Source organism: Anopheles gambiae, chromosome X, assembly GCF_943734735.2.
Source record: "Anopheles gambiae chromosome X, idAnoGambNW_F1_1, whole genome shotgun sequence".
Classification (NCBI taxonomy): domain Eukaryota; kingdom Metazoa; phylum Arthropoda; class Insecta; order Diptera; family Culicidae; genus Anopheles; species Anopheles gambiae.
The window spans coordinates 13,865,401-13,892,248 of NC_064600.1; the positions used below are offsets into that span (position 1 = coordinate 13,865,401).

A 26,848-nucleotide genomic window follows, 5' to 3' on the forward strand; every position below is an offset into this window, starting at 1 on the left:
ACAGAAAGCAGAACCTGTCACTATCATGTCTCGGAACCCTCCTCCTCAGCTGCGTCATAAATTATGGCCGCACCGTGCAAGAGCGACTCGCTGCAGGTCGGACAATTTCGGCACGTATGTGAGCAACGTTGCCCCCCGCTTTTTCCTACCATTGACCATCTGTGTCCCATACACCGCGCGGGGGCATTTTCCGAACCGAACCACCCACACTCACATCCACGCTACGTTCAAATAGGGGCGAGGAGTGGGGGGTTTGAGTGGATTTCCGCGCGCGAAACTGCGGCGCACGCTTACCTGATAGTGTCGTGTGCACGTGCGCTTTGTGTTTGTTTTTGCGCTGTGGCAGGCCCTATGCCGGCCCCCAAGTGGTCACAGACCAGTTGCAGTCAGATCTCCGTGCGAAGTGGGTTAAGATTTCAGTGCGAAGAAAGTTCGTCCCGAGCGCGTGGCTACCGAGGAATTATTTGCACCAGCGTGCTTGCCACTAACCCGTTCTACGCCAACTGTTTTAGCTTTCCACGAAAAGTATTAACAAAATGGTGCGTGTTTTTTTATTTGTTGGTGGTAAAGTTGTGTGAAGGACAGTAGGAGTTTGGATCTGTGAAATCGTTCTTTGAACCCATTCAAATTCAAATCAAAAGACCTCTGATCGGAACTGTATTCCTTTTTTTTATTTCAATACAACAATCAATTTTTGAGCTGTGTTTCAATCAAACCGTACCATCATGCAACAGTTCTGTGTTGTTATAGTTGCCTAACTTCCCCAAAGTCTAGTGTTTTTATTTCCGTTATTGTGTCTCCAATCATGCAAGAGTTTCTATCAATACTTACATTGTTCCTATATTTCATGTAACCATAGATTGTTGGTTTCAAAATTTGAAAACTTCGTGTAACTAACGTCCCAAAATGCAAACAACATATTTTGAATCATTCAATTTGTTTAAAAACTAATGATGCGTCGAAGATTTAAAATAACAATGAAGACCTTTTTTGGGAATATTTCTGATGTTTTATATTGTTGCACTAGACACTTAAGGAGTATTTTGAATCTTTTTTTTCAATGCCATATAGCAGTATAGGCTTAAGTGTGGCTTAAGGAACTAAAGATCCTGATGAATATGGAAATATAACTGGAATTGGTGGACATGCAACACATACATCGATGCCGGAAGTTGGTCAGTAGTGATTCAAAACTCTGAAGTCTAATAGTTTTGGAGTTCCCGGCAATCTCAGTACACGATGTCCTCGACTTTGAATGCCAAGATCAGGGACCAAGATCTTTTAAAAGTACGCCTTCTTATTGGCATGCCGGCCTATACAGGCTTTTAAGACTTATAGAGTATCTCACGACGAACATGTTGCTAAGTCGTGCGAGTTGACGAGTGTAGCACAGGACTGCAACTATTCGTTAAATCAAGCAACTATTGCATATCCTACACATCCAAATGCATCTTCACACTGAACTCTTTTCAAAGCACCCCGATAAGGTATCTAAACATCCCTGTAAGTTTCTAAACCTTCCCCTATCTTCCTCTCTTTCCCGCTCTCGTCACTCGTATCCAGGCCGCTGTCTGTTTCGGTTGCAAGGAGGAGATCAAGGACAAGATGCTGGAAGCGCTGGACAAGAGCTGGCACCCGGAGCACTTCGCCTGCAAGGAGTGCAAGAAGCGCATCGCGGAAAACAAGTTCCACGAAAGCGAGGGCCTCCCGGTGTGCTCCAAGTGCTTCGAGTCGAAGGTGCAGGCGATCTGTGCCGCCTGCCGCAAGCTGGTGACCGAGGTACGCATACACGTCTAAGGTTTTTTTTTATCTGGACGGAGACGATCGTCCGGTGGCGTCATCGCGTCCCTGGAGGTTGCACACCGTGCGCTACTGTATCGAATCTAATAGGAAGCACAGTTGCACACGGTTACAATTTCCGACATCTCCCCTCTCTCTCTCTGGGACCATTTACCAAGAATCAGGGGCGGAAGGGGACGGAGGTTTATTTTTTGGAGATCATTCTCGGAGTAGCTATATTTAGCGCACCACAGAGCGTCAGAGGAGTCAAAGGTAAACAAAGATCACACGCGCCTGACCTAGGCGCGGGGCAAATCGGAAATAGACCCTGGAATGGTTCAGGGCGGGGCAGGAATAATAACCATTTTTGTGGCAATGCATGTGCCATCGCAATGGCATGTGGATGGATTCTAACAGTTGGAATCGATTAAGAAAACACGCGCACGACCTCCCCTGCTTTGCAGCTGACGCATCTTTACTAGCAAACCGCACAAGACGTTCTCTGCTCTGGAAATAGGTTCATTCTGACAATGTTTTCTTTTGCCTTCCGTACCGTATCGTTCCCCCCGGCCATCTTGACCAAGTCCAGAAGGTGGTAAAGGCAATGGGCAAGACATGGCATCTGGAGCACTTCATCTGCGGCGGACCCTGCAAGCAGCAGCTGTCCGGCAAGACGTTCTTCGAGCGCAACGGCAAGCCGTACTGCACCGCCGACTACGAGCGGCTGTACGCACCGAAATGTGGCGGCTGCAAGAAACCGATCGCCGAGAAGGCACTGTCCGCGCTGGAGAGCAAATGGCACAAGGAGTGCTTCAAGTGCAAGGTAAGTTGTCCAATCATATGTACCACGCCGTCCCTCAACATCCTACCGGACAGCGGGGAATGCGAGTGTTTCGGGTTTCAGGCACCGGACCGTTTTGCGGCCGACCTGTTCGGTTGGCTGTGCGTTATTAAATTCTATTCATAGCTTCCGTGCAAGATTTATCTCACATGATGCTTTATAAATAGGACACCACCAATTTGGGAGTGAGTGTGGAAGCGAATGTCGGCCGCGCTTCTCCAATAGCGCTGCTAACGAGCGTCCCAAGAGCTATGCCACGCGTTCCGCGTCTTCCAAACATTAATCTCGACCGTTCCATCTTCCCACTCTCGCTTGCCTCGTTCCAGCTCTGCAAGGAACCGATCGGAGCGGATGCCAAATTCCGGGCCGACAAGGAGAAGCAACCGATCTGCGAAAAGTGTGGCGTGTGAAGATACCCCGTGCAGCGCCCCCGCTCGCGACCAAAACCACCCGGGAGCGTCCATCTGTTTTGCAGTTGACTTGAGAGCTTCAGGCCTGCTTGTTCGATGTTAAATGTTTAATGTATCGCGTGTACCCCGTTCGTTTGTTTGGGAGATGACTTCCAGCCGCGCCTAGATGCGCATATTGATGGCGCAGGAGGTTTAGGTTTAGAAGTTGGCTAAGTATTGGTGAAGTGCTCCCTGTTTGCTGTATGAGTGAGATTGCTAGTATTTTGTATCGTCCTACCAACAACCTACCCTTTCCCAGTCCATGTACATACGGAAACTAACTCCCATTAAAATTCACTCGCCATGGCACATTGAGATCCTGAGTACGTTCTGAAGTTCAAACACCATTTATCACACACACATACAAACACAACACTTGTTTTTTGCTATTAAATAAATAGATAATTTATTGTTGCATCTTGCAGACAGAACATTGTACCATTTGTTTGACATTGTTTTCCGTTTCTTTCTCCCGTTGTTGGTTCGACGTACGCTCGATTTTCCAACTATTTCCCACCTCTACTATGTCCTGCTCCCTTCCTCCCTCCCTGCTCTCCTCCTCCTCCGCAGGTGAAGGGCGGCTGTTTGCAGGTCTCTTCCTTCCCGCGTGGTTTTGAATATGTTGTGTGCAGCTAAAAACGACAAACGGGCAAGAAGCCTAAATAGATAAAACTACCGGGAAGCAGGGATGGAAGACCACAGTCTGGAGTGTTTGTTTAGCTACTGCTTTCTGTTTACTGTTTCTTCTTGGGAGTTAGGAAATCCGCTCTCCATTTCCGCTCTTCTTTCCGCTCTTTCTATCACACAAACCGATAAACGGGTCTTAGCCGAAAATGTTATTCACTAAGCTGTTGAAGCCGCTGCTCAGCGTCGACAGGATGCCCTCGTCGGAGCCGGAACCTTGGGCCGAGCCCGGCGGTAGCTGCTGCTGCGGGCGGTACTGGGTCGAGGCCGCAGCCGGTCGATAGTGCTGTGACCCATCGTTGCGCTGTGCGTGTGTGCGTTTTGTGCAATGGGAAGGGAAGATACTGGGATGTATTACTAGGATCGAGAGCATGTGTATATGATGCGAGGAGCAACGAACAACAATACTCCCATTAGTTCTATAAAAAAAAACAAACAAACAAACCAAAAACCCTCTCCGAAGTGTTGAACAGTTTATGGGAAGTAGAGAAAGTGCGGTTAGGTCATCCCGGAACACCTCCATAGATACATATACGCCATATTCCTCTTATCGTAACCGTATGTACATGTTCACGCTTCACGACACGACGAGCTGTCCCGACACGATCACTCGCCACGTTGGCTGAAGAACCGTTGAGCAGCTTTGCAAACTTCAACAGGAACGAACGAGTGTGGTTTTAGTGTCGCAGATTTAACCAGTAAGTGGAAAGTGAAGAAAACACCAGACGTTAAATTCATTAAAGGATGAAAAAAAAAACAAGAAAGATAAAAGTATTGCACAAGCCTTCACACTTATCCCCAATCGGTGAGGGGTTTAAGTAGCCACCGCCTTCCGTCAGAGCACGCGTGCCCATTAGCAGTTAGCCTGATCTGGACTGGCCGCCATCTTGAACCGTCGTTTGACTGCCTTTTGCGTAACTGCCTCCATACGACTAACTTAGATTAGATTGGCGGAGGATGGTAAGCGGAGGAAACTTCTATTCTATGTACAAAACAAATCGCTTCGCGTGCTGCGCTCAGGAGGTAAAAATGAGCCGATCCTGGTTTGCCGCATTCGGTCGGGCAGGCTCACGGTTGGCAATGGGTGTGGTTGGCGTTAGCGGCCGGTCGTAAGACGCACCGGGCAGCTGACTGGCGCTGTATTCCGCGGCTTCCTTTACGGTGGAAGAGAAAGAGCCAGTAGTAGTGCCAGCGGTAGTAGTAGTGGTACCAACAGTAGGGCTAATGTTAGTAGTGGTAGGTGAAGCGGTGGTAGCAGTGTTAGTAGTAGTAGCAGTAGGGATAATAGTAGTGGTGGCGGTGGTCATCGCCACCTTAGTACGCGCATTATTCATTCGAGGTCGTTTGTTAGTGTTGGCAGCGCGTTGCTTGGCAAGGGCAAGGTGCACTGTACGCTGTTACAGGTAAGATAGAGGTTAGGTTATGGTTAGTGATGGGGGTCCATTTTGTACACGATGTTAGCGTTAGATTTTTGTTATGTAAGCCAATCTGCCAACTATGAGTTACTCTTACGCAAGCCATTTTGCGACTCTTACGCGAGTCACTCTTAACCGTCTTCATAAGTACACATCGAAAACAACATGATCCACGAGTAAGCCATAGCAGGCAGATTAGCCGGACGATCTTCGCAAATATGCCCTGCCCGAATGAACTGATATGCTGCTTGAGGCACACGCTGCGCATGCCTCTCTACGACTCCCACAGGAAGCTACTCGATATACGCACCTTGGCCGGCTGTAGCGTCACGTTCAGCAGCGTCGGATGCTGCTCGACGATCATGAAGTCCACATCCTTCGGCACGAACCCGTCCGCGTACACCTCCAGCTTGTAGACGCCGGGCAGCAGGATGCGCCAGAACTCGCCGTACTTGGTGGTGGTGAAGCCGATGTCGCGCCCCTTAATCTTGAGCTGCGCCCGCTCGACCGGATTGCCGGTCGGGTCCATGATGAAGCCCTGGACACCCCGGTGCGCCTCCGCCAGGAACTTGATCATCGACATCTGGTTGTCGTCCCAGTACTTGCGCAGCTCGTACGCGGGCGGAAACTTGCAGCAGGACACCTCGAGCGTCACCTCCATGCAGCCGTGCCAGACGTAGTTGAAGTCCTGCATGCCGCCGGTCAGCGGGTACCAGGCGGCCCCGTTCGTGATGCCGTTCTCGAACGAGGGTGACGCAGTTTTGCAGGCGACACCGCGCGACATCTTACCGTGGTTGTTCGCGTATATTAGCGACAGATGCTTGAACACGTCGTCGTCCGGTGTCAACGACGGTTGCGACAGGTAGCTGTGGAAGACTGAGCTTAACGGGAGTCATGTAGATGAAAGAGGCAGAGAGGAAAATTAGAATATTTGCTGTTTTTGCTGTGTATGTGTGTGAAAGGTAAGATTATAGAGACGGCTAAAGTAACCTCAAACAAATCCCCTGTCCCATCATCTACGAGTATTATCTCACCGGCACAGGTTGACGATGACCGACAGATTTCTGATGTTAGTAGTTGGTTAGTATGTGCCGAAGATATCCAAAAGATTTGGCAAAAAAATGAAACGTATTTGTTAGCATATTAGCATATTAAGTAAGATCAAGGTTTACACAGGCTGGTGACCCGATGGAAAGATTCAAAAGACTCAGCAAGGATACCTACTAGCATTCGGCGTGTTGTCGTACGGGTAGCTCACCACCAGTGCGCCACCGTGCAGCGACCCGCTCAGCACGAACTGTATCTTCGAGATCCAGTCCTTGACCGCTTCCGTTTCCGGCTGGGACCGCTTGTTGTTCTGCTTGAAGTAGTCCGGGAAGTTGCGGTTCAGATCGAAGCCGCGCGAATTGTACCGCCCCTGGCCACCGTCGCAGGTGCCCTCCTTCGATGCCGCGTACCCGTCCGGGTTGAGCGAGGGCAGTATGTGGATGCGCGTGTTGTCCAGCAGCCACTTGATGTACGGATCGGACCCGTAGCTCGACACCAGATACTGGATCAGATGCAGGAGCAGCTCCCGTCCGACCGCCTCGTTGCCGTGGATGTTGCCAATGTACTTGACGTCCGGCTTGCCGAGCATGTGCTCGTACGGGGAGGCCGACACGACCAGCACCCACAGGTCCCGGCCCTGGGCCGATTTGCCGATCGAGTACAGGGCGGTCAGGTTCGGGTAGCGCGCGGTCGTCGCCCGCAGGTAGCGCGTCATCTCCTCATGGTTGTGGTACACGAAGTCGAGCGCACCGACGTCCGGGCGGTAGGCGCGCGGGTCCTGCGCGACCGACAGGTTGTCGAACGTGTACAGGCCACCGTCGCCGGCACCACGGTCGAACGCGAACAGGGCCGGATCGGTGCTCGGCTCAAAGTTGCGCTGCTCGGGCTGGACGTCGGCGATGGCAGGCACGGCGTGGCACCACACCGCCATCAGCAGTACTGCCAGACCTGCAGGCTGCATTCTGACGCGCGCGGGTAAAACGATCGCAACGTTACAAAGCTAATTTGCTGTTGTTATTGGCCGATTGATCGAGCATGAAATTGGAAAGCAAAACAAAAATGATGATTAAACTTTGGCCGAAATAGCTACCAAAAATGATTTGCAGAGTGTGGAGGTTGTTTATGGGAATTGGAAATGCCGTTAACTCCATCACACAGCTCTAAACTGAACACTACGACAAATCCAAAATTCATATCATTTCGATATCAAAAGCATCCAATAGTTTATAAAATTTTTGTTTAAAGCTGCCAGATCAAAAATACAAACATTTGTACCAAATCTTATTGTTTTACGGGGATAAGAGGGCTTCCACGAATTACGTAACAATCCAGTATGATTATAACTTCCCGACTGATATCTTCCAGCATGATTGTATGGTAACATTGGGGAAAACGCTACTTTTATATTTTTGAGGTACGTAACATATGGATGTCTGCTTCCGAGTTGCGTGGTTTGTGCGTTCTCGAGAAATCCGCGAAACTCGAATATCAGCGTAAGTCGAATTTCGCGGTTTTCGACCAAAATACAATTGAGAACCCGGTAATTTTAATTTAATTTAGTACTTTTATATACTTTATCACACATTTGATACGATTCGTGCCGAACATTCTGATAATTTTGGCTTTAAAGTGGATTAAATTTATTAACAAAAATTCAAGTTATACTGCATTGGACAGTTCTTGAAGTAAATTATATTGATTTGACGTTTGATCTGTCAAATTAAGAAAACCGCGTATCTCCGAATCAACGTAAGTCGAGAACAACGTAACTCGGGAACAGACTGTACCGTAGGGTTTGTATGATGAAAAAGGCAGTCGAAATCGCATCAGCTTTTGGATAAATTATCAAGCAAACCCATGGCAATAAAAAAAGATCGTCTCCGGAATTCCCATATAGTAAAAGGATGAAGAATTAACCAAGGTCCGAGAGCACTGGGAAAGATCGAGAAGGTCAATGGTAAACAAGAAACCCGTTTGTTTTTGCATAAAATTGAGGCTATTGACAAAAACTGAGTCCATTACGAAAACCCAAAACATTGAGCTGCGTATTGGACATGCCTCATCAACGACAGCCAATCCGAATGGCGCCGAGATTATGCTGCAATGTACTAAGCGGTGCTAACACTTAACGATCGTAGCGAAGTCGTTTACTGACGATATTTAGGTGCGTTTGAGCCGAGCATTATGAATAGCAGCAAGGGAAGGGAACAGTTGATGTTAAAAGGTATGAATAAGTAATGATTCAAAAGCGACAAACGTTGACTTCACAAAAAAGGGTCATCAAACATTTTTATGCTCCTAATAATAATTGACGCCCACTTTTTTCCGTGAAACTCACAATTGGAGTAACCACCGAGGGCACAAGTTTGGGGTAGGATTCAAATCACACCCAAAGCACACAAGCGCTAGAAAATACGTTACGGTAGAGCAAACCGATTGATATGCCTGACATGGTGCTGGGCGCCCAGCAGGTTCGCTACCGTGCGCGTGTTGGCGAGTGAGAAAAGCGAAGAGAAAGAAAAAGGAAATTGCGTACTCCAGTGTAATAACAGAGTGTCTGATCAGCAAAAGGCATTGGCAACAGCTCAGACAAAACCGTCCGTACAGTTTCGTCCCCATTTTAGCGGCCACTGGCCACTGCCGCTAAAGGATAAAGGAGGACGCCTTGAGCAGCCGTGGCACGCACTGCGGCAAGATTACTGTTACCTGAAGAGTGGTGAACCCGTTCAAGCAACCTCATCAACTATACCCACAACAACACACAGACAAACGACAAACTTCTCCCTTGTCCCGCAACCGCCCCAGACACTCCCGGGGAAAGGAAGATGGCGGCTAAAGATTGCAGCCCGGGTAACGGTTTGCACCTTCCTTCCTTTATCTTTCTACCAGAACCAAACCGCCTTTCCTCCAGCCGACGAGGGTGCGATCAGAAGACAAGATCAAAGAAGCAAACAAGAAACGCATTCCCATTCCACCATCCTCTCCCCGCCTCTCGTCGCTTTCCATTCAACCTTTCCCAATGAACCGTCCAGTGTGAGGGTAGAAGCGGCGAAGTTGAGTTGGAAGTTGAAGGAGGAAGTTTAGCCACTGTGTGTATAACTGTTGTTTGCTGAAGGCACACCACTGGTTTTTCTTCTTCTGCCTCCATTTGTTGTGGTGTTGTTCTTGTTGTTGCCTTTCGTTCCATCGAACTCAACGCGGGGGGTTTGGGGTGGGCGCAAAGGGCACCACCCCTGGGGTGGCAATTTGGCACGCATTTCATTCAACCAGAAAATCCCACCATACCGATGGGGCCCTGTGAATCACACCACGTAGTAAACAGGTCGCGGCCAGACCAGACCAGTGTGTTTTGTTTGTGTGCCAGTATGCTTTGTTTCAGCTGAAAGTACCCAATGCTTAGCGTTGTTGGAATGTATCTATACCAGGGACGAGCAACCTTGCGAACGCCATGAGGGATATTGAATAATCTTGGTATAGTTCACACTACGACCTGATACAATTTTTTATGCATTTGTTTAGCATTAGAAAGCGTCTGGATGTATGTTAGGCTCCACAAACCACAGAAGAATTTCTTTACACGACAAACTGGATCCAGCTTCAGAGTTCCTCAACGCGTGACATCAAACCCTGTCCAAGTTTGAAGAAATGCTCCTAGCGATAATCACGAGGGTTGAAGAAGTAGTCAAATCCCAATCGTTACAATTACTGCTACTTAGGGCTACTACTTGCGTCCATTACTTGTAATTGGCTTATTCTGTACTGTGGTTTGCTCGAAGGACCATTCATCTTGTATGATTACGTTGTATAATGTATTAGGGAATCGGACTGTCTTCTATATGGACTTAAAAGATGCCTCACTATTGTGCAGTATAGGTCCAGACTATCCAGCCCATCGAGTTCGTTCAAAATACCAACTTGGCCCGTGGTCAGATGTCTAGTTACCTACAAGGCTACATCTTACCAGGTATGTTTGGAATAGTTAAGATTTCAAAACTGTCTCTAACACTGGAACTGACTCATAACTGACAATAAGCTTCATCAAGTAGAATCCACCAGCGAAGTTCACAGCCATGTTCCCATAACATTCATAACAGACATTAAACACCTGTCTTGAAGAATACGATTACGAATGCGTGATAGAGCCAGCCACTTTCTTGGACCACTCTAATCTAGTAACTCAAAATTACCCTACAACCGCGGAAGAACACAAGAAGCTCCCCTGTACCTAGCCTACTGAACTTCCGGAGTTGAATTTCCAGTATGGACTACAAACCTGTCACAACCCAAACTAATAGAATAGGATGATAGGATCCAACCAGTAATAGAGGGCACAAAGCAGAATATCGCCAAAAAGGAATCGTACCAAGCATGCACATGCTAGGCCCCACAGGTTGCTCATCCCTGCATTCCACACTTTGAGAATGGGAACGATGGGTAGGGAGGATGTTACCGGTTTCTCCCTTCGAGAACTGGCACGTTTGAACACGGTTGAACCCTGGCACGACTTTCTGGCACATGTGTGTGCGTATGTTTGTGTGTTTATGTTGATTGAAGAAGTATCATCTGGCTTCGTGTCGCAACGCGGCCTGGGGTGGTTTGGGGCTTTTGTGGGTTTTTTCGCCTTTGAAACACGTTACGCGGGAACCAGTTTCGTTGCTACCAAGATCATCCAACGCCTCGGACACCGCACCGATGGCAACCTGTTTGCTTTCTTTCGCTACGAAGGAATTGCCTCAGAATTTGTCTGAAATGTCTCCACGGCATCCGCTAAGGTCTCGGTTAAGGTCGGCGCAGTGGTCGGTGTACCTTCGCGGTAAAGGTCGCGTTAAGTAAAGGTCAGGGGGAACGGTTTGTGTACAGTGGCACAACGAAGCGTCAAGGGCGAGAAACCACTGCCGACCGTTGGGCCACTGGGCCACTTTAGCATCTGGGTCCCGCGGAATTCAAATTGGCGCGAATGTCTGGTGGGGTGACCAGAAGAGAAATTGCACCATCAACTTTCCATTGCGCCTTTTTGTATGTTTGCCTATGTGTTTTGTCAGTTAAAGTCCAGTGATGCTGTCGGGAAGTTTAACGGCCAATCACACATACACACACACACACACACACACACACACACACACACACAAACATTGGCCAAAGGTGGGGTGGAGGTCTACCGCACAATCAGTGCCCGTGTCTGATAAGCGCTTTTTTCAAAACGCACTTGTGGATTGTGAGCACGCAGCATCGCGCACCGGAACCACTAGATTTGCAACAAAACCAACGAACCAACCAACAAAAAAAAATCATCACAAAAACGGCAACCTTCCACTGGTGTCTGGGGCCTGGGGCCGTTTACATTAGCAATTCTCACCGGGGAGACCTAGATACACTTTCACATTGTATCTGGTAAGCGGTGGGATGGGATGGGTGAAGGTGGAGTCCATAATGGGGTGTTTTGGGTTTTTTGTGGTGGGCTTGGGAAAACTCACGCTTAAAGGCCTGGGGTGGGGGGCTCTCACACACACGCTCACTTTTCACGCGCGAGATTTTTATGGTTTTTTGTTGCTTAGTTTAGATACTCTGTTCTCCACATGCACACACACACACACACATGCAATCACTGCACTCCGCAAGAGACACTGCGAGGCTTTGCGTCCACTCGGGCGAACCGATCGTACCACACTGAACGCTTGATTATGTATTTTTATATGTTTATAACCTACGCTCAGGGAAAGAGAGGGGACGGGAGAGGGGGGGAGGGGGTTGGTTCTTCGTTTTTGCTCAGCCACCAACCCTCCTTCTGATTCTTCCCGCTTACTGCCGCACCCTTTCACTCGCTCACTTTCCAGGGCTCTGTCCACATTTCTTCGCGGGCTGGTTACGGAAAAGCGCGCGTATCCAACTCCAGCAGAAGGGCGCCACAAAGCCACAAAGGGCCACAGGGAAGGCGGTGGCGTGTGTCTTGATGACGACACTACGAAACCGGATCAGCCGCGTACGATAGCCTCCCGCGGGAGACCGGAGAGCAATTCAGAAACTTGGCCGAGTAGAGATGGGAAGCTTTGGGAGGCCGGAGGGAGAAAAAAAGTAACGTGTAGCTTGTAACCGTAGATGCCGTCGGAGCGGTACGACGTGGAGATACAACTGTTCGTGGTGCCTTTCGGTACAATATCGTCTGAACACAAAAATACTGTGAAGCCAGGATAAGAGAGACTTCTGTATGTGAAAACACTCGATTAGGTAGGATTTTAATCCGGATATGAAGATTGAAGATTAAATCTAATCATCACAACAAAGCCAACCATTTTATTTTAGGTATCTTCAACAAAAATATCAATTTACATCGTAGACAAATTATTTAGTAGTAGTAGTAGTAGTAGAAGTATTTTTAGTAGTTTTACAAGCCTTTTTAGATTTTCGTTTAAGTGTGGCTTAACATTTTACTCAGAAAAAATTACGTGGATGTAGTTATGTGGGTTCTGAGCCTTGATTAGAAGGCGAAACGCACTCCACTAGATTTCTTCTTCTTCTTTGGCTCAACAACCAATGTCGGTCATGGCCTGCCTGTACCCACTTGTGGGCTTGGCTTTCAGTGACTAATTGATTCCCCCCCATAGTAGGATAGTCAGTCCTACCTATGGCGGTGCGGTCTATTTGGGGATTGAACCCATGACGGGCATGCTGTTAAGTCGTACGAGTTGACGACTGTACTACGAGACCGGCTCCACTAGACACAAATATGTTAACATTTTGAGTTCTTTGTTCCATTTGTAGTGAAACATCGTGTTTTGTGTCTACAACTGCTAAGAAAATTTCTCATTAACCCATTTATCTACACAACAGTATCATGAGCAAAAGGAATCATATGTAATATTTTTATTCGCTCATATAAGCAGAAGTGTGCAGGATGTGTACAAAGAATAATCTGTATCGGCTGCCCCGTTGGAGAAGTGGCGTATTATTATGAAAATAAGCGGAAAATACCGGAGTATATTCTCGTTAACGAATGAACGATATGTTGAAATATTTAATATAACAAAAGAGTTGACTGTTCATAATGTTGTAGCGTTTTTTTTTTTCATCCAGTAATCAATTATTATACGTCTCATATCAATTCTATGGTAAGGAACATTCCGCAAAACAAGTTTTTCATATGACGAGAGAGCCACTGGAATGGATTAAATTCGTTATGCAAGAATACACTGTACATTCAATGTCCGTTAGCATGTGATGTTTGTGTTTTAGAAGCTGCTGTTAGCTTTCGTCAAAAGCCAGATACAAATGTGGTGTATTTCAGGCTAATTCTATTCTTACCATCAAGTTGTCTCGACATCCACTTTAAACTTGTTAAGGAAACAAGGGTTTACATTGCAATTGAAGTACTTCGCTTCAAAAAGTAGTTTCGTCACATAATATGCAACTAATAGCTTTTCATGAATAAAATCTATTACAGTAGGTGACGGCTAACTGAGAGGTAAACAAGCTCCAGTTAACGAACAATGTTCGCTAACAGGAGTGACGTTTCTATGGATTGATTGTTTTGATTGGCGTTGACTGGAATAAACATACCAAACTTGTTTTTATTTATGTTGCTATGGAGTATAGTAATTCGTGTAATAACATAAATTAATAGCAAACGTAGGCAAGAGACCCTAAATTTGTTTGAAAAATGCACATTTGCGACAAATTTCTCTTCATGAGATTCCGGATGTTTCATGTTTTGACGTTTAAGTGTTCGTTAACTGAGAATCACTCCAGTTAGTGAACCTCCAGTTAAAAAGCACTCCAGTTAAAACACATCCAGTTAGCGGTCACCTACTGTAATTGGTGCAATCATCTACGTTTCTTGTCGAGTCGAAAATCGTTTGAAGACAGTTGTTCTTGACTTCAATCAGGCAATGAATCGTTTTAGACCAGTTTTAGAAGACCAACAAAAAAAATGGTATAGAAATAAAAAAAATGGGGTTTTGTCTATCTCCTGCTAGGTAATATCTTATCGGTTTAACTTACGATACAATGTTGTGAGCGTATTTGTGCAATTGTCTGTGTGCAATTTGTGCAGTTTTGACTGCCCGTCTCGATAGATTTACTCCACTATACTTTCTCTACTCAACTCGAATCGTGTTTACTATTTGAAAAATCATGATAGAGCACTTTGCTAGCCCTTTGAATCCTGTTTCAATATGGTTTTAATATGTTATTAATTAAATTCCTTTTTGAGTAATTATATTCCATATGCTATCATATTATTACGAACTTTTCTCAAGCACAAAAAAAACGTAAAAGAAAATTGGCTTCGCTGCCTTGGGTGCGACTAATCACGGATTTGCCAAATAGAGAGCAACTACTAGTGGTGTGGCTAATCAAACCTCCCGAAAGCAAAGCGAATGTCCGAAAGAGTCGGCACAGCAAAGAATGTGCAAAAACATCCCGTAGGTCCAACGAACCTACTGAAGGTTTAAATAATAGTTTCAAACGAGTTTAATTGGTCCATAGAAGAATCCAGTTGGTTGAGCAAAGCATAACAGACATTAAAGGGTTTGCCAAGTTACTTTGGAAAGTAAACCTTTTTTTGTCGCCGCGTGCAAGAAGTTATTCCACATCATTCTGATATTTCATTTTCATCATTATAATTTTTAATTTTTTTAGCATGATTTTCAACACTTCACCTGTTAACGGATGATGAGATCCGGCTTCAAAGCCCAGTGAAAAAACGATGGCAACAGATCGTTGTAGTGTTGAAAATCTTGCTGTAGATCCAGGGTTTCCCAAGTCACTTTCAAATGTAATCATAATTATTTACAACCTCCAAGATGTTTTTCAACAGCTGTCAAATGGTGCATTTGTTTAAAAATAAAATTTGAGTTTTTACACATGATTTTCAACACATAACAAGGAACTGTCAAACTCCATTCAGCTTGAGGCGTGTTGAAAATCATGCTGAAGAAATTAAAAATTATGATGATGGAAATGATACATCAGATTGATGTGGATAAACATTTAGCAAGCGGTGAAGAACAACGTTTACATTTGAAACTGACTTGGAAACCCCTGTAAAAAGGTTCCGTAGGTGCAAAAACAACAGGTACAACAGGTTCAGCGAAGGGGGAGACCGTGGATAACGTGACTTGCAGATGCAACGAGCTCCTGCAGTTGGGGTCGGATTCGTCCATTCTTTACTGTACTCGTGCCATCTCCGACACGTGGATTGATTGCCATAGACCCGAGCCCCCGTCTTCGTGTCGATCCCGTTGACCGTTCCCAGCTACTTTAGACCAGTTACAGCAAAACACATGCACATCTCTACAGCCCAAACTCACCCACTCCGTGCCCCTTCCGAAGGCTCGTAGGTGGGGGTGGTGGGGTGAGGGGGGGGGGGGGGGGGGGTGAAGAATGCTTCGGATTACACTGGTGGCGCGCGATCTTTTAATTGACGGGGAGGTTTTTCTTTCTCTTTTTCCCTTGTGGCGTTGCGTTCCGGTGTTAGGGTGGAGTGAAAGTTCGACCCCGACTGAAAGCTATCTCATGAAGGTAAGGCGAGGGACTAAGGGAGGAAGGAGGCATTGGAGGAAGCAGAAGGGCAGATGATTTCTTGGAAAGGATGCTGCTCCCGGAGATTCTGTCCAACACTCCGGTTGCGCTGGGCAGATGGGAATTAAAATTAATTCGCGACGATGTCTACTTTTAGAGGTCACGGGAACCATTAGGTATCTCTCACTTACCTGTCCCGATGGCGATGGTTTTTCGAAGGGGATTTTTTTAAGTATTTGGGAAATTGTCCAAGCACGTTCACCAGATACGTTTTAACAGCAACCAAGGAAACACTTTGCACACTGCGAAACACTGCACCTTAGTTCTGCACACCGAAAGGCACTGGGAGAGGAAGACAAACCTAAACAGCTGGTTTCCTAAATATATGCAGAGTTCATTTTGTTTTCTGTGGATTTGAGTAGGCCTCTAGAATGCTGCTGGAAGTGTCCTGTGCGGGGTGTGGGCATGGCACCACCGTTTGATAATTCACTCGTGCCACTGCACAAGGGCTTTACTTTATGCTGCAACCGTTCTTAAAACGAGACGAATCTTACACAACGTCCGATAAGGGGGCAACCTCAGTAGCCCACCAGCATCATACCACAGCTGGAGCGCTGCTCTTGAAGTGTTTTCAAGAACTCCAACAAATTCTACTACGACTGTGTGCGTGTTTGTATGTGGGTATTAGTCGTTGTGGCATGATTGTGTGTGTGTGTGTGTGTGTGTGTGTGTGTGTGTGTGTGGTCAGAAGTGTCAAATGCTGAAGTTTGGGGAAATAAATAAACTTTCGGCGAAAAAAATAAATAAAAATGACAGGAAGTAAGCGCGCATGCAGGCCGTGGGTGTGAGGATTTGTTATCAATCCTGGCGCGCTACGTTTCTCTCACTCTCCTGGATGCCTGCTGTCTGCATCTAACAGCACGCGCTTTCTCCCCTTCTCTCTCGCTGTCGCTGTCGCTCTCGGTCTCATCTGCGGAGGACGAAATTATTGATTCTAGTCGAAAACCGTGTGCCGAACCAAACGGGACCGCTTGAAATGCAACGCCCGCATAGTTTTAAGCTAATTCTAATGAACCGCAGTAAGTACAGCCGTCCTGGCCTGTGTGTGTGTGTGTGTGTGTGTGTGTGATTGTGTTTAGTGGAAAAAAGCGGTCTAAAATTCCTTTCCCCCATGCTCTCCAGCGGTCTACTCGCTCCTGCTGCTGGCGTTCTCGCAGATCGTCCACACCACCAGCGCCCATCTGCGGGAGCTGTGCGAAAAGCGGGACATCTTCTTCGAGCCGTACCGGTGCCAGCTAGTCGACCTAGACCTGCTGGACGACCCCGTCCTCTACCTGCTGTACGACGTCAACCCGAGCGAGGGGTTCAACCTGCGCCGGGACGTGTACATCCGACTGGCGGTATTTGTCCAGTTTCTCCGGACGCAGCGCGGCTACCGGCGCACCCGGCTGGTGCTGCCGCCCTGGTCCAGCCTGGTGCACTGGCGCAGCGGCAACATCGACCAGCAGCAGCTGCTGTGGGGCAACTTTTTCGACCTGCCCAGCATGCGCCTGTACACGGACGTGCTCGATATGGACGAGTTTTTCGCCGAGTACGGGCGGCTGCACGGCCCTGGCGCGACCACCGTTGTGCTGGACGAGGTGTACAAGCTGAAGCACTTCGAGCAGATGTTCGAGAACGGCGTGTTCGTGGACAAGTTCGAGGAGCACGTCTGCCCGAAAGGCCACGACGGCGCGCTGTCGTACTTCGGGTACGGCAACTTCACGGCGGACGCGTTCACCTGCCTGCACTTCCAGGGCAGCGCGATGCTGCTGCACCGGCTGCTCGAGCGGTACCGGCCGGGGCGCCCGCGCGCCACCCGCTACGTGCACGTGCTGAACGCGGAAATCGTGCTGCACGATCTGTGGGGCAACGTGGACTACTGGGAGGCGCGGCGTTCGATGCGGTTCGCGCCGCCGCTGGTCGACGTGGCGACCCGGTTCCGGGCCGAGTACCTCAACTCGTCGGACCGGGCTGATCGGACGGTGCGCCCCGCCCGCTGGACGGACGAGCGGAGCCGGCCGCGGAAGGCGCGCGGCGGCGAGTACCTGTGCGCACACCTCCGCCGGGCCGACTTCCTGTACGGGCGGGACAAAACGACGCCCACGGTCCAATCGGCCGCACTGCAGATCCGGGCCAAGCTGCTCGAGCTCGGCTTGAAGACGGTCTTCGTCGCGTCCGATTGCACGCGGATGGAGTTTTACAACCTCAAGAACTACCTGAAGCGCTTCCGGGTGGTGCGGTTCGTGCCGGAAAGCTACGAGCAGCGGGCCGAGCTGAAGGACGGCGGCGTCGCGATCGTCGACCAGATCGTGTGCTCCCACGCCCGCTACTTCATCGGCACGTACGAGTCGACGTTCACCTACCGGATCTACGAGGAGCGGGAAATCATCGGCTTCCCGAAGGATCTGACCTTCAACACGTTCTGCAAGAGCGAGAAAGACATGAACTGCGAGAAGAACACGGTCTGGCCGATCGTGTACCATTAAGGCGGGGGAAGGAAAGGGAGGCTTCTAGTCTGGGCTCGAATAAAGCGATGAGCGAGGTGATTTGTAACAACACTTCGTCCTTTTTGTTGATGCAAAAGCCACAATTCAATACGCACAAGAGGGCTACAAAGATGTAACAAGATCTTTATTCTGATTAATATCGTAGTTAGGAAAAAAATTTATTTAGGTAAAGACCCCTTGCACTTTCCTTAAACCTGATTACCCTTTACAAGCCCGACAGGTGTGCAAAAACGGTGAGGTAGCACACACACACATACACACTGTTTGCCTTGGTTTTTGTTATGATGTGTTTGCATTGCTCACTACTACTTAGTGCTGTAAAATGTCATGACCATCACGTGACGATCACCACCGAAAACAATGAACATATCCGTGGCAGCTTGATGCTCATTACTGACACTCAATGAAAGTGCGTCATGACATGCCGAACACGATATGCGAGTGCTTGAGTCAAGCCCGATACTCTGACTGAAATACTGAGCTTAATGCCGTCACAAGCATAATCAAGACTTTTTTTTAAGGCAGTGAACAGTGCTGCCTAATGCCACCGTTTCAGTCACCAACACTCATGACTGAAACGAAGTTCAAGTCAGCTCACGTACACAACTGTAATGATCAGCGGTGATTTTTTGGAACACTCAACTATTGGTCACTCACTTGGTCATGACATTTTCTCTCAATGATAATCACGACATTCTTGGAATATACTTGGTGTGTGGTCCTAAGCAACAAAATAATCCTTCTTTCTCGCTATGTCGCGTCAAACAGAACGAGAAAACATGCTCATTTTATATCTTGGAACCACTGGCACACTCCGCATATCTCCCATGACTGTCGTGATGATCACCGACAGAAAATGTCACGACCAAGGGCTGGTAGCACACAATGTCACCAAGCATGTGATGGTCACACCTGTTTGAGTCTCACCTCTGATCATCACGGTAGAGCTCATGACGCTGACATTATTTTGTTTCACCCAGAATTTGTCATGTATGACAGTGAAATCTTGCAGAACTGCTCACAGTAAAAAAAAGTCATGACATAGTGACTGCCCAAGCGGTGGTCGCAAAAATGTCACGAAATATCACGCATTGATCACACCAATCGTTTTGAGTATCACCTCTGATTATCACAAATGACTACGTAACGCTGACATGGATTTTGTTTCAGTCAAATTTGTTTTTATGACATTCAGACAGTGTCATTTTGCAGTACTGCTACTACTAAATACAGGAGTTGCGGAAATCAAAGTAAACTTCAGCAAAAAGCGCACGACAGCGGAGGAAGATGCGGCACTGCCAGCGTTTTAGCACACCCACCCCACCCGCCTGGTAGGAACAAAAGGGGTGGAGTAGGGGGGGGTAGGGGCGGCTAGAGTTCGCTGGAGAAAAAGATCCGGCTGCGGGCCGGGCCCGGGCCCGGCGACGGTCAGAAGTCTCCCACCGGCTGTGACGCGTTATACTCGTTGTACCGATCCAGGCTGAGCTCCTCCATCGCTGTTTCGCCCTCAGTCAGGAAGTGCGCCTCGACGTGCGCCTGAAAGTCGTCAAACGCCGTATCGGGCCCGTACAGCGCGCCGCACATCGGGCAGGTCCGCTTCATCCCGCCCGCCCGCATCTTCTCCTGCAGCAGCAGGCTCATGCCGACCTTGCCGAACATTAGCGCGGACGGACTGGCCTCGTCCCTAGCGGGCTGGGTGGGCACTTTCGCCTTCCGGGGCGGCAGCTCACACTCCACCACCTCCACCATCACGTCCTTCATCAGCTTTTCCGCTTCCGTGTGGGTACGGCTGTTTAGCTCTGCATGGGAGAAAAGGTTGTCAGAAAAAAGGAAAGGCAATTTGTGGTAAGCGCAAAGCTTAATCTACTCATCCACACACTACTACCTTGCGCAAACTGTTGATATAGGTCACGCATGAGCATTTGCTGGCGGGCGAGCTCGCGCTTAATGTCCAGCAGTCCGTCGGTGCAGCGGCTCAGGTCCGGGTTGGCCTCGAGGGCGGCCCGCAGCAGCTCCCCGTCGTCGTCCAGGCCGGCGTCCACGCCCGAGCTCTCCAGAAAGCCGCACGTGTTGAGCAGCGAAATGTCCTCCAGATTGAGCGGCTCCTCGTCGGTGGAGCCGTCTCGGTGGGCCCGCTCCCGCAGCTTCGGATTCGGCGCGTGCTTGGTGAACGTGCGCGAGCGGATCAGATTCTGGGAAGGTTGCGTGGTTGATGTCCGCTGGTGCTGCTGCTGCTGCTGCTGCAGGGGCTGATTGACCGTGACTGTGAGTGTGGTGGAGGGACCGACGGTCACTTCGCCGAGATCCTTCACGATCAGCGAGAGCCGACGCCAGAGCTGCCGGTTCTCCGTGTCGACCATCGCGATCTGTTCCGCCAGCTGCATCTTTTGGTGCGTCAGCTCGGCCACACTTTCGCGCAGCTGGCGCAGCTCGGTCTGGTTGGCCGGCCGGCTACTGTCGAGCTGCAGCTGCTCCGTCACGGTTGCTCTGGTTTGCAGCGACCGGAGCGAATCGTTCTCCTCCTCCAGCAGGGCAATTCGGCGCTGGAACGTTTGACACCGCTCCTTCAGTGTTTGCAGGGCCGCCTGGAGGGCCTGCTGGGAGGTCGGCGCGTTCGGCTCCGCTGTGCTCATGGCTTGCTAGCTCCGCTGCTGGTCTAATTCGACATTCGACCAGCTTGGGTGACCTTCTGGTTGAATGGTGGCTGGGTGCGTTGAATGTGTTGGATGTTTTCGTGATTCTGTTCGTGCGTCAGAAAGCAATAAGGACGGACGAATGGAGAAGATTGCAAAGGCCAGGTACGATTAAACCATGCAGGCACTGTGGGTGAGGTGACGATTTCCAATAAAGACACACTTGGAATTAGTTGCCACCGATGGTGGATTTTCTTTTGTTTTCGCACTGATTTGTTCCTGCAAACACTTTCACCCAGGGCGAGAATAGAGCACAACAAAACCTTTCCCACAGTCAGCTGCCGTGACGTTTGCAAACGTCAAACAGTATCTTTGTTTACATAGGGGTTATATGTGTAAATTGTGTTTTCTTTTTTGTACAAAATCGTACAAACTTACTGAACTTATTGTTGAAAATAAAATAAAAAACATTTTTTTATTCTAGAGGTATCATTTGATATATTTTATTTATAAACACGAAAAGGTAAATGTGAGGACAGACCCTTTACGTTACATTGGAGAAGCGTTACATGCCTTATAATATTCCCAAGCAACAGTGTTATTGTAGCTTAGTCGTGCACGCAACCAATTCGTTTAGATTGTTAGTATAAAAAAAGCTGTAACACTGCTTCTAGGCGACCAACTTTAGTCGACCAACCGCGACAAATTTTCTACAAGCTCTTTGTGCTAATTAAACATCACGACTTTAAAACAAAATCAAGAGCATTGTCGCCGGTTTGTGAAATTTTCACAGAAATGCAGCGCTCGCGTATCGCGATGAAACAATCGAAGTTAGCCATACTTTCGTTTCAAGTGCCACAGATTAAGCTTAAACGACTGGAAAATCGAATATCCATAGAAAAAACACGAAAGCTCCACAGCTTCATTGGTTTGATCAATAGATGGCGTATTAAAACTGATTATTATATTGCTATCCTTTTCTTGCAATGTGTTTCGACAAGTTTCATCTTATCATGACCTATATATCCTTCTAACTTTCTGATCAAAAGTCTATATAAATGGTCGTGTGGTTAGATACCTGGGTATCAATACCAACGACCATTACTCAAATCTCACTTGCTTCAGTGCTGGTGGTTTCCATTGGAGTTTAGTATTTAAACAATCGTATCGCCGTTCTAGTTCTAGCGATGCATAACTTAAATGCGAAACCATACAACAGTACAGAGGAAATGAGAAAGTTCTCCTCCAAGCGATGAAGCTCAACTGGTTGGGGTATCCCACCAACAGATAGCGCCATCAGCTGTTTTGCTATTTTTAGAATGCATGAGTCGTTTTCCGTCTGCTAAACGAAGTCTTTCTATATTCTGTTTAGGTAGAGTGCTTGAGTCTTTTAGAGGCCGTTTAGTGGTCGTTTAGTGGATTTGTGGCACTTGGGTTGGGAGTTCAAGTTCGCTGTGCTCCACTGCGCCTTATGCCGAACTGGGGATCGCTGTCGAACACCTTTCAACTGTTAAAATACTCTTTTTGATTTGCCCATCCACGACGATTAAATCAGGCGTTCAACAATAATGCTGCTTGGGTTGAGAGAGCGGTACTTGTTCCGACGCAATGCGTTGCGATTTTGCCAAAATGTATGGGATTTGACAGACGCATGCGTTACGACGCACGACTCAGCGTCAAAGTAGAAAAATTTCTATTTCGACGCACGTCGTGATGCGTCTGTCAAAATGGTTTAACCATATCGAGTGAAAATCGATATTTTTTCACGTTAAATTGTTTCGAGCGCAATTGGACGTGTAATTGGACTACTAAATAATTTTATTAACAAAACAAAATTAATGTAGAGAAAGTAATTTCGTAATTGTTGCAAAACAGATGTGTGTGGGTCAGTATGCAATATGCAATAAAAAAGCGAAAACATGCTTTGCACTGTTTTGAGCAGAACTGGAAATGATTTTACAGTTGTAATTTAACATTATAATCACTTCAGAACCTATAAATAAGAGGCATTATTGCTGTTTGTTGATGTTTTTCTTTGTAAAATGTGTTGACATATCCATGCAGAACGCAGCGAACAGATACCAGCGTGCGTCACGCAATGCGTTGCGATACGCTGCGTCGAAACAAGTACCAAGCCCTGAGATAAACAGGCGTTACGCGTAACGCTAACGTAGCGTAGCAGGCTGAACCTACCCGCGAAAAAACATGTTCAATCATTGTCACACTAATCCATCCAGTGGGTGACTTTTTTTCACCGGGCCAACCATGCGACCGTGCAGCTGTCAACGGGCTAACGGAAAAAGGTAAACAAATCGGGCTCGTATTCTAAACAGTGCGGTCGGCACGGTTGTGCATGGTTTAGTAGCGGAATCCTTTCGGAATCGGAACGCGGCACAACTCCACCCGGCTCCCCGGTTCGGCGGCACCATGTCTCGGCTAATCAATCGACTGGCAAACACGCTGCGGACGCTCGAAAGCTACCTTTTCGGTGGCAATGGATTTCCGCCAGGTATGCGCATCGCCCCGTTTCGCACGCCCGTCCTTTACGTAACCCCAACCGCCGGGTTGTTTTCTTCCCGTTTGCAGGCGCCCTAGCACTGGTGCACGTTCACGACGGCTCACCACAGCCAGCCGCACCACGGGCAGCACCGTTCTCGCTGCGCGACCTGCTCGGCGATGGCATGCTGTGGGCGGTGCCGAAGCATCGCCGCACGGTCGAGAAGCGCCTCAAGCGCAAGTACGGTTCGCCCGAGTACAAGCTGAAGATACTGACGCCAAAGGTGCACCTGCGGACGTGCGCGACCTGCGGCAGCGACCAGGAAGTGGGCGTCCTGTGCCGTAAGTGGAACCATTCTCCATTTCCATTCCATTCAATTTGCAAGGTAACCGGCCCTCCTCTAACGTTTGCTTCCACTTCGCTCTCCATCGCAGCCACGTGCTACAAGAAGGTGCGCGCGGAAACGGAGCTGATGCAGGAGAAAATACAGTCCGAGCTCGGGCTCGAACCGGTCGACCGGGATGTGGTGGTGCTGTACGATCGCGAGCGGGACGAGCAGCCGGCCGAGTTTTGGCAGGGCAAGCGGATCGTCGAAATGGAGAAGCCGCGCCCGTCCTGGTTTAGCAAAAATTTGCTCCAGAAGTCGACGCAGCAGCAGTCCGAACCGGACGAGCTGAAACCGGGCCATGAAAAGCTGGGCTGAACTGAACGGGCCCCGGGCCAACCCTTGTGTTTAGCGGATTAAGGTTTTTGAATTAGCATTTGTTTGTTTTCGTTCTGGAAAAGAAAAAAACGAAACCTAGCCTAAACGAATAAAAGAACAGAATATGTTTCATTTCCCGGCATGAGGACCTGTTGTGTGGGGTTTGTTGAGCTACTTCGTATGCCGGTTTTGACAAATCGTTATCGGGGCAGCTGTCAAAGTGTGTGCGGTGGATTTTCGCAAAGGGGGTTGCTTTCATAACACAAGCGAAGGGTGCATTGTTTCGCATACCCACACAAATATAATGGTTGTAGGTGCCGGCCAGAACAGCCGTGGCCGTGAGTTGTTGATTTGAAAAGAAAAGGTAAAAGGTACGCAAAGGTACAGCAAATATACGCAAACGGCACGCAATCAGTTTTTTTGTTTACATCTCTTACAGCGCAGCAGCAGCATGTTCGCCGGCTACAGTTGCGCCCGTTCGGCACGGTGGACACTGCGAGCGTTGCTGCCGGTGGAGCTGCTCCCCTCGGCCCGGTCCCTGCACCGAACCGCACCGCAGCGACACGAAAACGCCAACGAGGCGGCGACGGCGCAGCCGGCCTGCGTCACATTCTTCGGCCACTGGCCGGCAGCGGAACGGGCGACCTTTCTCGCCGATATGCGCGTGCTGGAGCGGTTCGTCGACGAGCCGGAGGAGCAGTCCCTGCTGGCCGAGATCGAACCGTACCTGAAGCGGCTGCGCTACGAGTTCGACCACTGGGACGACGCGATCCACGGGTACCGGGAGACGGAGCGCAAACACTGGTACCCGGCGAACCGGGCCATCCTCGACCGGGTGGTGGCCGTTGCCTTCGACGGTGCCGCCATGCCGTACGTGCACGTGCTCGATCTGGCGGAGGAGGGCGTCATCAAGCCACACGTCGACAGTGTGCGGGTAGGAAGTGGGACAGTGGGGAAGGGGCATTTGGACTAGTGATGATAAAGTGAAAGATGAAGATTTCGTCGGAATCGATTCCGGCAAGCGCCGAAGTTTTCTGGTATCAATTCCGGATAGTAGGTTCGGAATCAGTTTCCGGAACCGATTCAAGAATCGGAGTCGGCTCCGGAATCGGTTCCGAAATCGAAATCGGCTCGGGAATCAGAATTGGCTCCGGAATTGGAATCGGAGTCGACTACGGAATTGGCTCCGTAATTGGAATCGGTTCCGGCATCGAAATCAGCTCGGGAATCGGATTTTGGCTCCAGAATCGGTACGGGGTCCGGAATCAGAATCGGATTCGGAATCGGTATCGGGTCCGGAATCAGAATCGGTTTCGGAATCGGAATTGGAATCGATTCCAGCATCGGAATCGATTTCAGCATCTGAAATGGCTCCGGACTTGATTCCGAACACGGAATCGGCTCCGGAATTGATTCCGAACACGGAATCGGAATCGGGTAGGTCCGATTCCGAGCGCCCACCACTGGACCATTCCAACCAGTAATCAAATTCCGTCCTTCCTTTTCACCCCCCACCAGTACTGTGGCAACACGATCGCCGGCATCAGTCTGTTGTCTGACTCGGTCATGCGGCTGGTGCGCACCAACGACGAGGAGCAAACGAACGCAGAGTATAGGCAAATTTTCTCCCAGGAGCGGCACAACAAGTACTGGGCCGACATACTGCTGCCCCGCCGCTCGCTTTACGTGATGAGGTAAGAATGGACAAAAAGTAAACGGTGGTTTGTTATGGATGTGTTTCCTTTGCCGTTGCAGACACACCGCCCGGTATAAGTTTACGCACGAGATTCTGCCCCGCAAGGAGTCGCTGTTTCGCGATGCGCTGATCCACAAGACGCGACGAATATCGATCATCTGTCGGAACGATCCGTAAGCCCCGCGGGTCGAATGTGTCGAATCCTAGCGTGCACCACGGTCGTGTGGTGTGGTGTTGTACATTCAAATTCAATTTTCAGTTCGTGAAGCGCGCTTAAGTTTGGTTTAATAGCGATTGAACTTGCTTAGTAGTTAGGTGCGACCTGTATATTATGTAGGAAAAATATAGAAAATTTAAAATCACACGAGCAGACTTTGTAGAACGTTCCGATGATGTATGGATATCACTTGAAAACGTGGCAAATGAGTCAATTTTATAAAGAACATTCCGAGTCGATATTAGGCATACAGGCCTATTCTGTTCATCCAATCGAGATGTCTCGAAGTCGAGTTCAATGGCGAGTTTTAACCATGAAGGCTCCTACGTGTTCTTTAGATTCCAGAGTAGATTCAAGCCAGTCGTTTTCGATATCAAAAACCTTGCGCGAAATGGATCGAAACCGATGTTTTGGCAGTTTTGAAGTATACAGGGTTTCCCACGATTTATTGGTCAGTTCCCATGAATTTTTGGTTGGTTCCCATCAATTTTTGGTGGGTTCCCATAGATTTTTGGTTCTTTTCCATAATTTATTGGTATTTTCCGATTGGATATCAATACAATTGGAACAAAAACTTCTGGGAAACGGCCAAAAAATCGTGGGAACGCACCAAAAAAATATGGGAATACACCAAAAATTTATGGGATCCAACCAATAAATCGTGGGAAACCCTGTAATATTCCAGTTCCTTACTATGAAAAATTAAGTACTGTTGTATGTTAGAGATAATTATCGAAAATTATTCAAACGCCATTAAAATGAAATGTAATGGACCAAAAGGCACAAAAAGGGATAGTTCATTGAAATTACATTCGAATTCTG

At 48.4% G+C, this 26,848-nt stretch overlaps 6 protein-coding genes across 17 annotated transcripts; 4 read left to right on the plus strand and 2 right to left on the minus strand.

Annotated features, from left to right (window-relative positions):
- The first annotated feature begins 309 nt into the window (after positions 1-309).
- Positions 310-3,507, plus strand: LOC1272345 (leupaxin). The gene is made up of 4 exons (XM_311291.6): positions 310-539; positions 1,564-1,779; positions 2,369-2,602; positions 2,947-3,507. The coding sequence occupies exons 1-4, from the start codon at positions 537-539 to the stop codon at positions 3,028-3,030; spliced, it is 537 nt and encodes a 178-aa protein (XP_311291.4). The 5' UTR covers positions 310-536; the 3' UTR covers positions 3,031-3,507.
- LOC1272346 (carboxypeptidase M) lies at positions 3,449-16,387 on the minus strand. Of its 7 annotated transcripts, none has more exons than XM_061660819.1 (5): positions 15,923-16,387; positions 6,393-7,223; positions 6,203-6,232; positions 5,479-6,044; positions 3,449-4,057 (listed from the first exon to the last, which is right to left on the minus strand). In XM_061660819.1, exons 2-5 carry the CDS (start codon positions 7,174-7,176, stop codon positions 3,893-3,895), a joined length of 1,545 nt encoding a protein of 514 aa, XP_061516803.1. In that variant the 5' UTR covers positions 7,177-7,223; positions 15,923-16,387; the 3' UTR covers positions 3,449-3,892. The 7 variants fall into 7 exon arrangements, with proteins under 7 accessions (XP_061516803.1, XP_061516798.1, XP_061516810.1 ...); XM_061660814.1 differs by lacking the exon at positions 15,923-16,387 and adding an exon at positions 11,690-12,173; XM_061660826.1 differs by lacking the exon at positions 15,923-16,387 and adding an exon at positions 11,690-12,173 and having other exon boundaries at positions 3,449-4,907.
- On the plus strand, positions 15,616-24,255 carry LOC1272349 (large ribosomal subunit protein bL32m). Of its 3 annotated transcripts, XM_061660930.1 has the most exons (4): positions 15,616-15,731; positions 23,193-23,422; positions 23,500-23,751; positions 23,845-24,255. In XM_061660930.1, exons 2-4 carry the CDS (start codon positions 23,341-23,343, stop codon positions 24,111-24,113), a joined length of 603 nt encoding a protein of 200 aa, XP_061516914.1. In that variant the 5' UTR covers positions 15,616-15,731; positions 23,193-23,340; the 3' UTR covers positions 24,114-24,255. The 3 variants fall into 3 exon arrangements, with proteins under 3 accessions (XP_061516914.1, XP_061516902.1, XP_311295.5); XM_311295.6 differs by lacking the exon at positions 15,616-15,731 and having other exon boundaries at positions 23,192-23,422; XM_061660918.1 differs by lacking the exon at positions 15,616-15,731 and having other exon boundaries at positions 23,190-23,422; positions 23,500-24,255.
- LOC1272347 (GDP-fucose protein O-fucosyltransferase 2) lies at positions 16,469-18,356 on the plus strand. Its single transcript, XM_311293.6, has 2 exons — positions 16,469-16,810; positions 16,914-18,356. Exons 1-2 carry the CDS (start codon positions 16,768-16,770, stop codon positions 18,257-18,259), a joined length of 1,389 nt encoding a protein of 462 aa, XP_311293.6. The 5' UTR covers positions 16,469-16,767; the 3' UTR covers positions 18,260-18,356.
- LOC1272348 (protein spindle-F) lies at positions 18,384-21,272 on the minus strand. The gene is made up of 2 exons (XM_311294.6): positions 20,166-21,272; positions 18,384-20,079 (listed from the first exon to the last, which is right to left on the minus strand). The coding sequence occupies exons 1-2, from the start codon at positions 20,911-20,913 to the stop codon at positions 19,709-19,711; spliced, it is 1,119 nt and encodes a 372-aa protein (XP_311294.6). The 5' UTR covers positions 20,914-21,272; the 3' UTR covers positions 18,384-19,708.
- A 19-nt stretch (positions 24,256-24,274) lies between the features above and the next one.
- LOC1272350 (alpha-ketoglutarate-dependent dioxygenase alkB homolog 7, mitochondrial) lies at positions 24,275-26,173 on the plus strand. 4 transcript variants are annotated; one of them, XM_003437045.2, is made up of 4 exons: positions 24,275-24,477; positions 24,553-25,047; positions 25,632-25,807; positions 25,869-26,173. In XM_003437045.2, exons 2-4 carry the CDS (start codon positions 24,565-24,567, stop codon positions 25,984-25,986), a joined length of 777 nt encoding a protein of 258 aa, XP_003437093.1. In that variant the 5' UTR covers positions 24,275-24,477; positions 24,553-24,564; the 3' UTR covers positions 25,987-26,173. The 4 variants fall into 4 exon arrangements, with proteins under 4 accessions (XP_003437093.1, XP_311296.3, XP_003437094.1 ...); XM_311296.5 differs by having other exon boundaries at positions 24,318-24,484; XM_003437046.2 differs by having other exon boundaries at positions 24,318-24,484; positions 24,558-25,047.
- Positions 26,174-26,848: the final 675 nt, after the last annotated feature.

Excerpts from the sequence above, each read along its gene's own strand:
- LOC1272348 (XM_311294.6), bottom strand. The coding sequence starts at position 20,913 with ATGAGCACAGCGGAGCCGAACGCGCCGACCTCCCAGCAGGCCCTCCAG. Across the intron at positions 20,080-20,165 it reads ATATCAACAGTTTGCGCAAG|AGCTAAACAGCCGTACCCAC; the intron begins GTAGTAGTGTGT and ends TCTCCCATGCAG.
- LOC1272346 (XM_061660819.1), bottom strand. The coding sequence starts at position 7,176 with ATGCAGCCTGCAGGTCTGGCAGTACTGCTGATGGCGGTGTGGTGCCAC. Across the intron at positions 6,045-6,202 it reads GTCATCGTCAACCTGTGCCG|TCTTCCACAGCTACCTGTCG; the intron begins GTGAGATAATAC and ends CGTTAAGCTCAG. Across the intron at positions 4,058-5,478 it reads TGACGCTACAGCCGGCCAAG|CGCAACGATGGGTCACAGCA; the intron begins GTGCGTATATCG and ends ACACACGCACAG.
- LOC1272345 (XM_311291.6), top strand. Across the intron at positions 1,780-2,368 it reads GCCGCAAGCTGGTGACCGAG|AAGGTGGTAAAGGCAATGGG; the intron begins GTACGCATACAC and ends GACCAAGTCCAG. Across the intron at positions 2,603-2,946 it reads AGGAGTGCTTCAAGTGCAAG|CTCTGCAAGGAACCGATCGG; the intron begins GTAAGTTGTCCA and ends GCCTCGTTCCAG.
- LOC1272350 (XM_003437045.2), top strand. The coding sequence starts at position 24,565 with ATGTTCGCCGGCTACAGTTGCGCCCGTTCGGCACGGTGGACACTGCGA. Across the intron at positions 25,048-25,631 it reads CACACGTCGACAGTGTGCGG|TACTGTGGCAACACGATCGC; the intron begins GTAGGAAGTGGG and ends ACCCCCCACCAG. Across the intron at positions 25,808-25,868 it reads CGCTCGCTTTACGTGATGAG|ACACACCGCCCGGTATAAGT; the intron begins GTAAGAATGGAC and ends TTGCCGTTGCAG.
- LOC1272349 (XM_061660918.1), top strand. The coding sequence starts at position 23,341 with ATGTCTCGGCTAATCAATCGACTGGCAAACACGCTGCGGACGCTCGAA. Across the intron at positions 23,423-23,499 it reads TGGCAATGGATTTCCGCCAG|GCGCCCTAGCACTGGTGCAC; the intron begins GTATGCGCATCG and ends TCCCGTTTGCAG.
- LOC1272347 (XM_311293.6), top strand. The coding sequence starts at position 16,768 with ATGCAACGCCCGCATAGTTTTAAGCTAATTCTAATGAACCGCA. Across the intron at positions 16,811-16,913 it reads GCTAATTCTAATGAACCGCA|CGGTCTACTCGCTCCTGCTG; the intron begins GTAAGTACAGCC and ends CATGCTCTCCAG.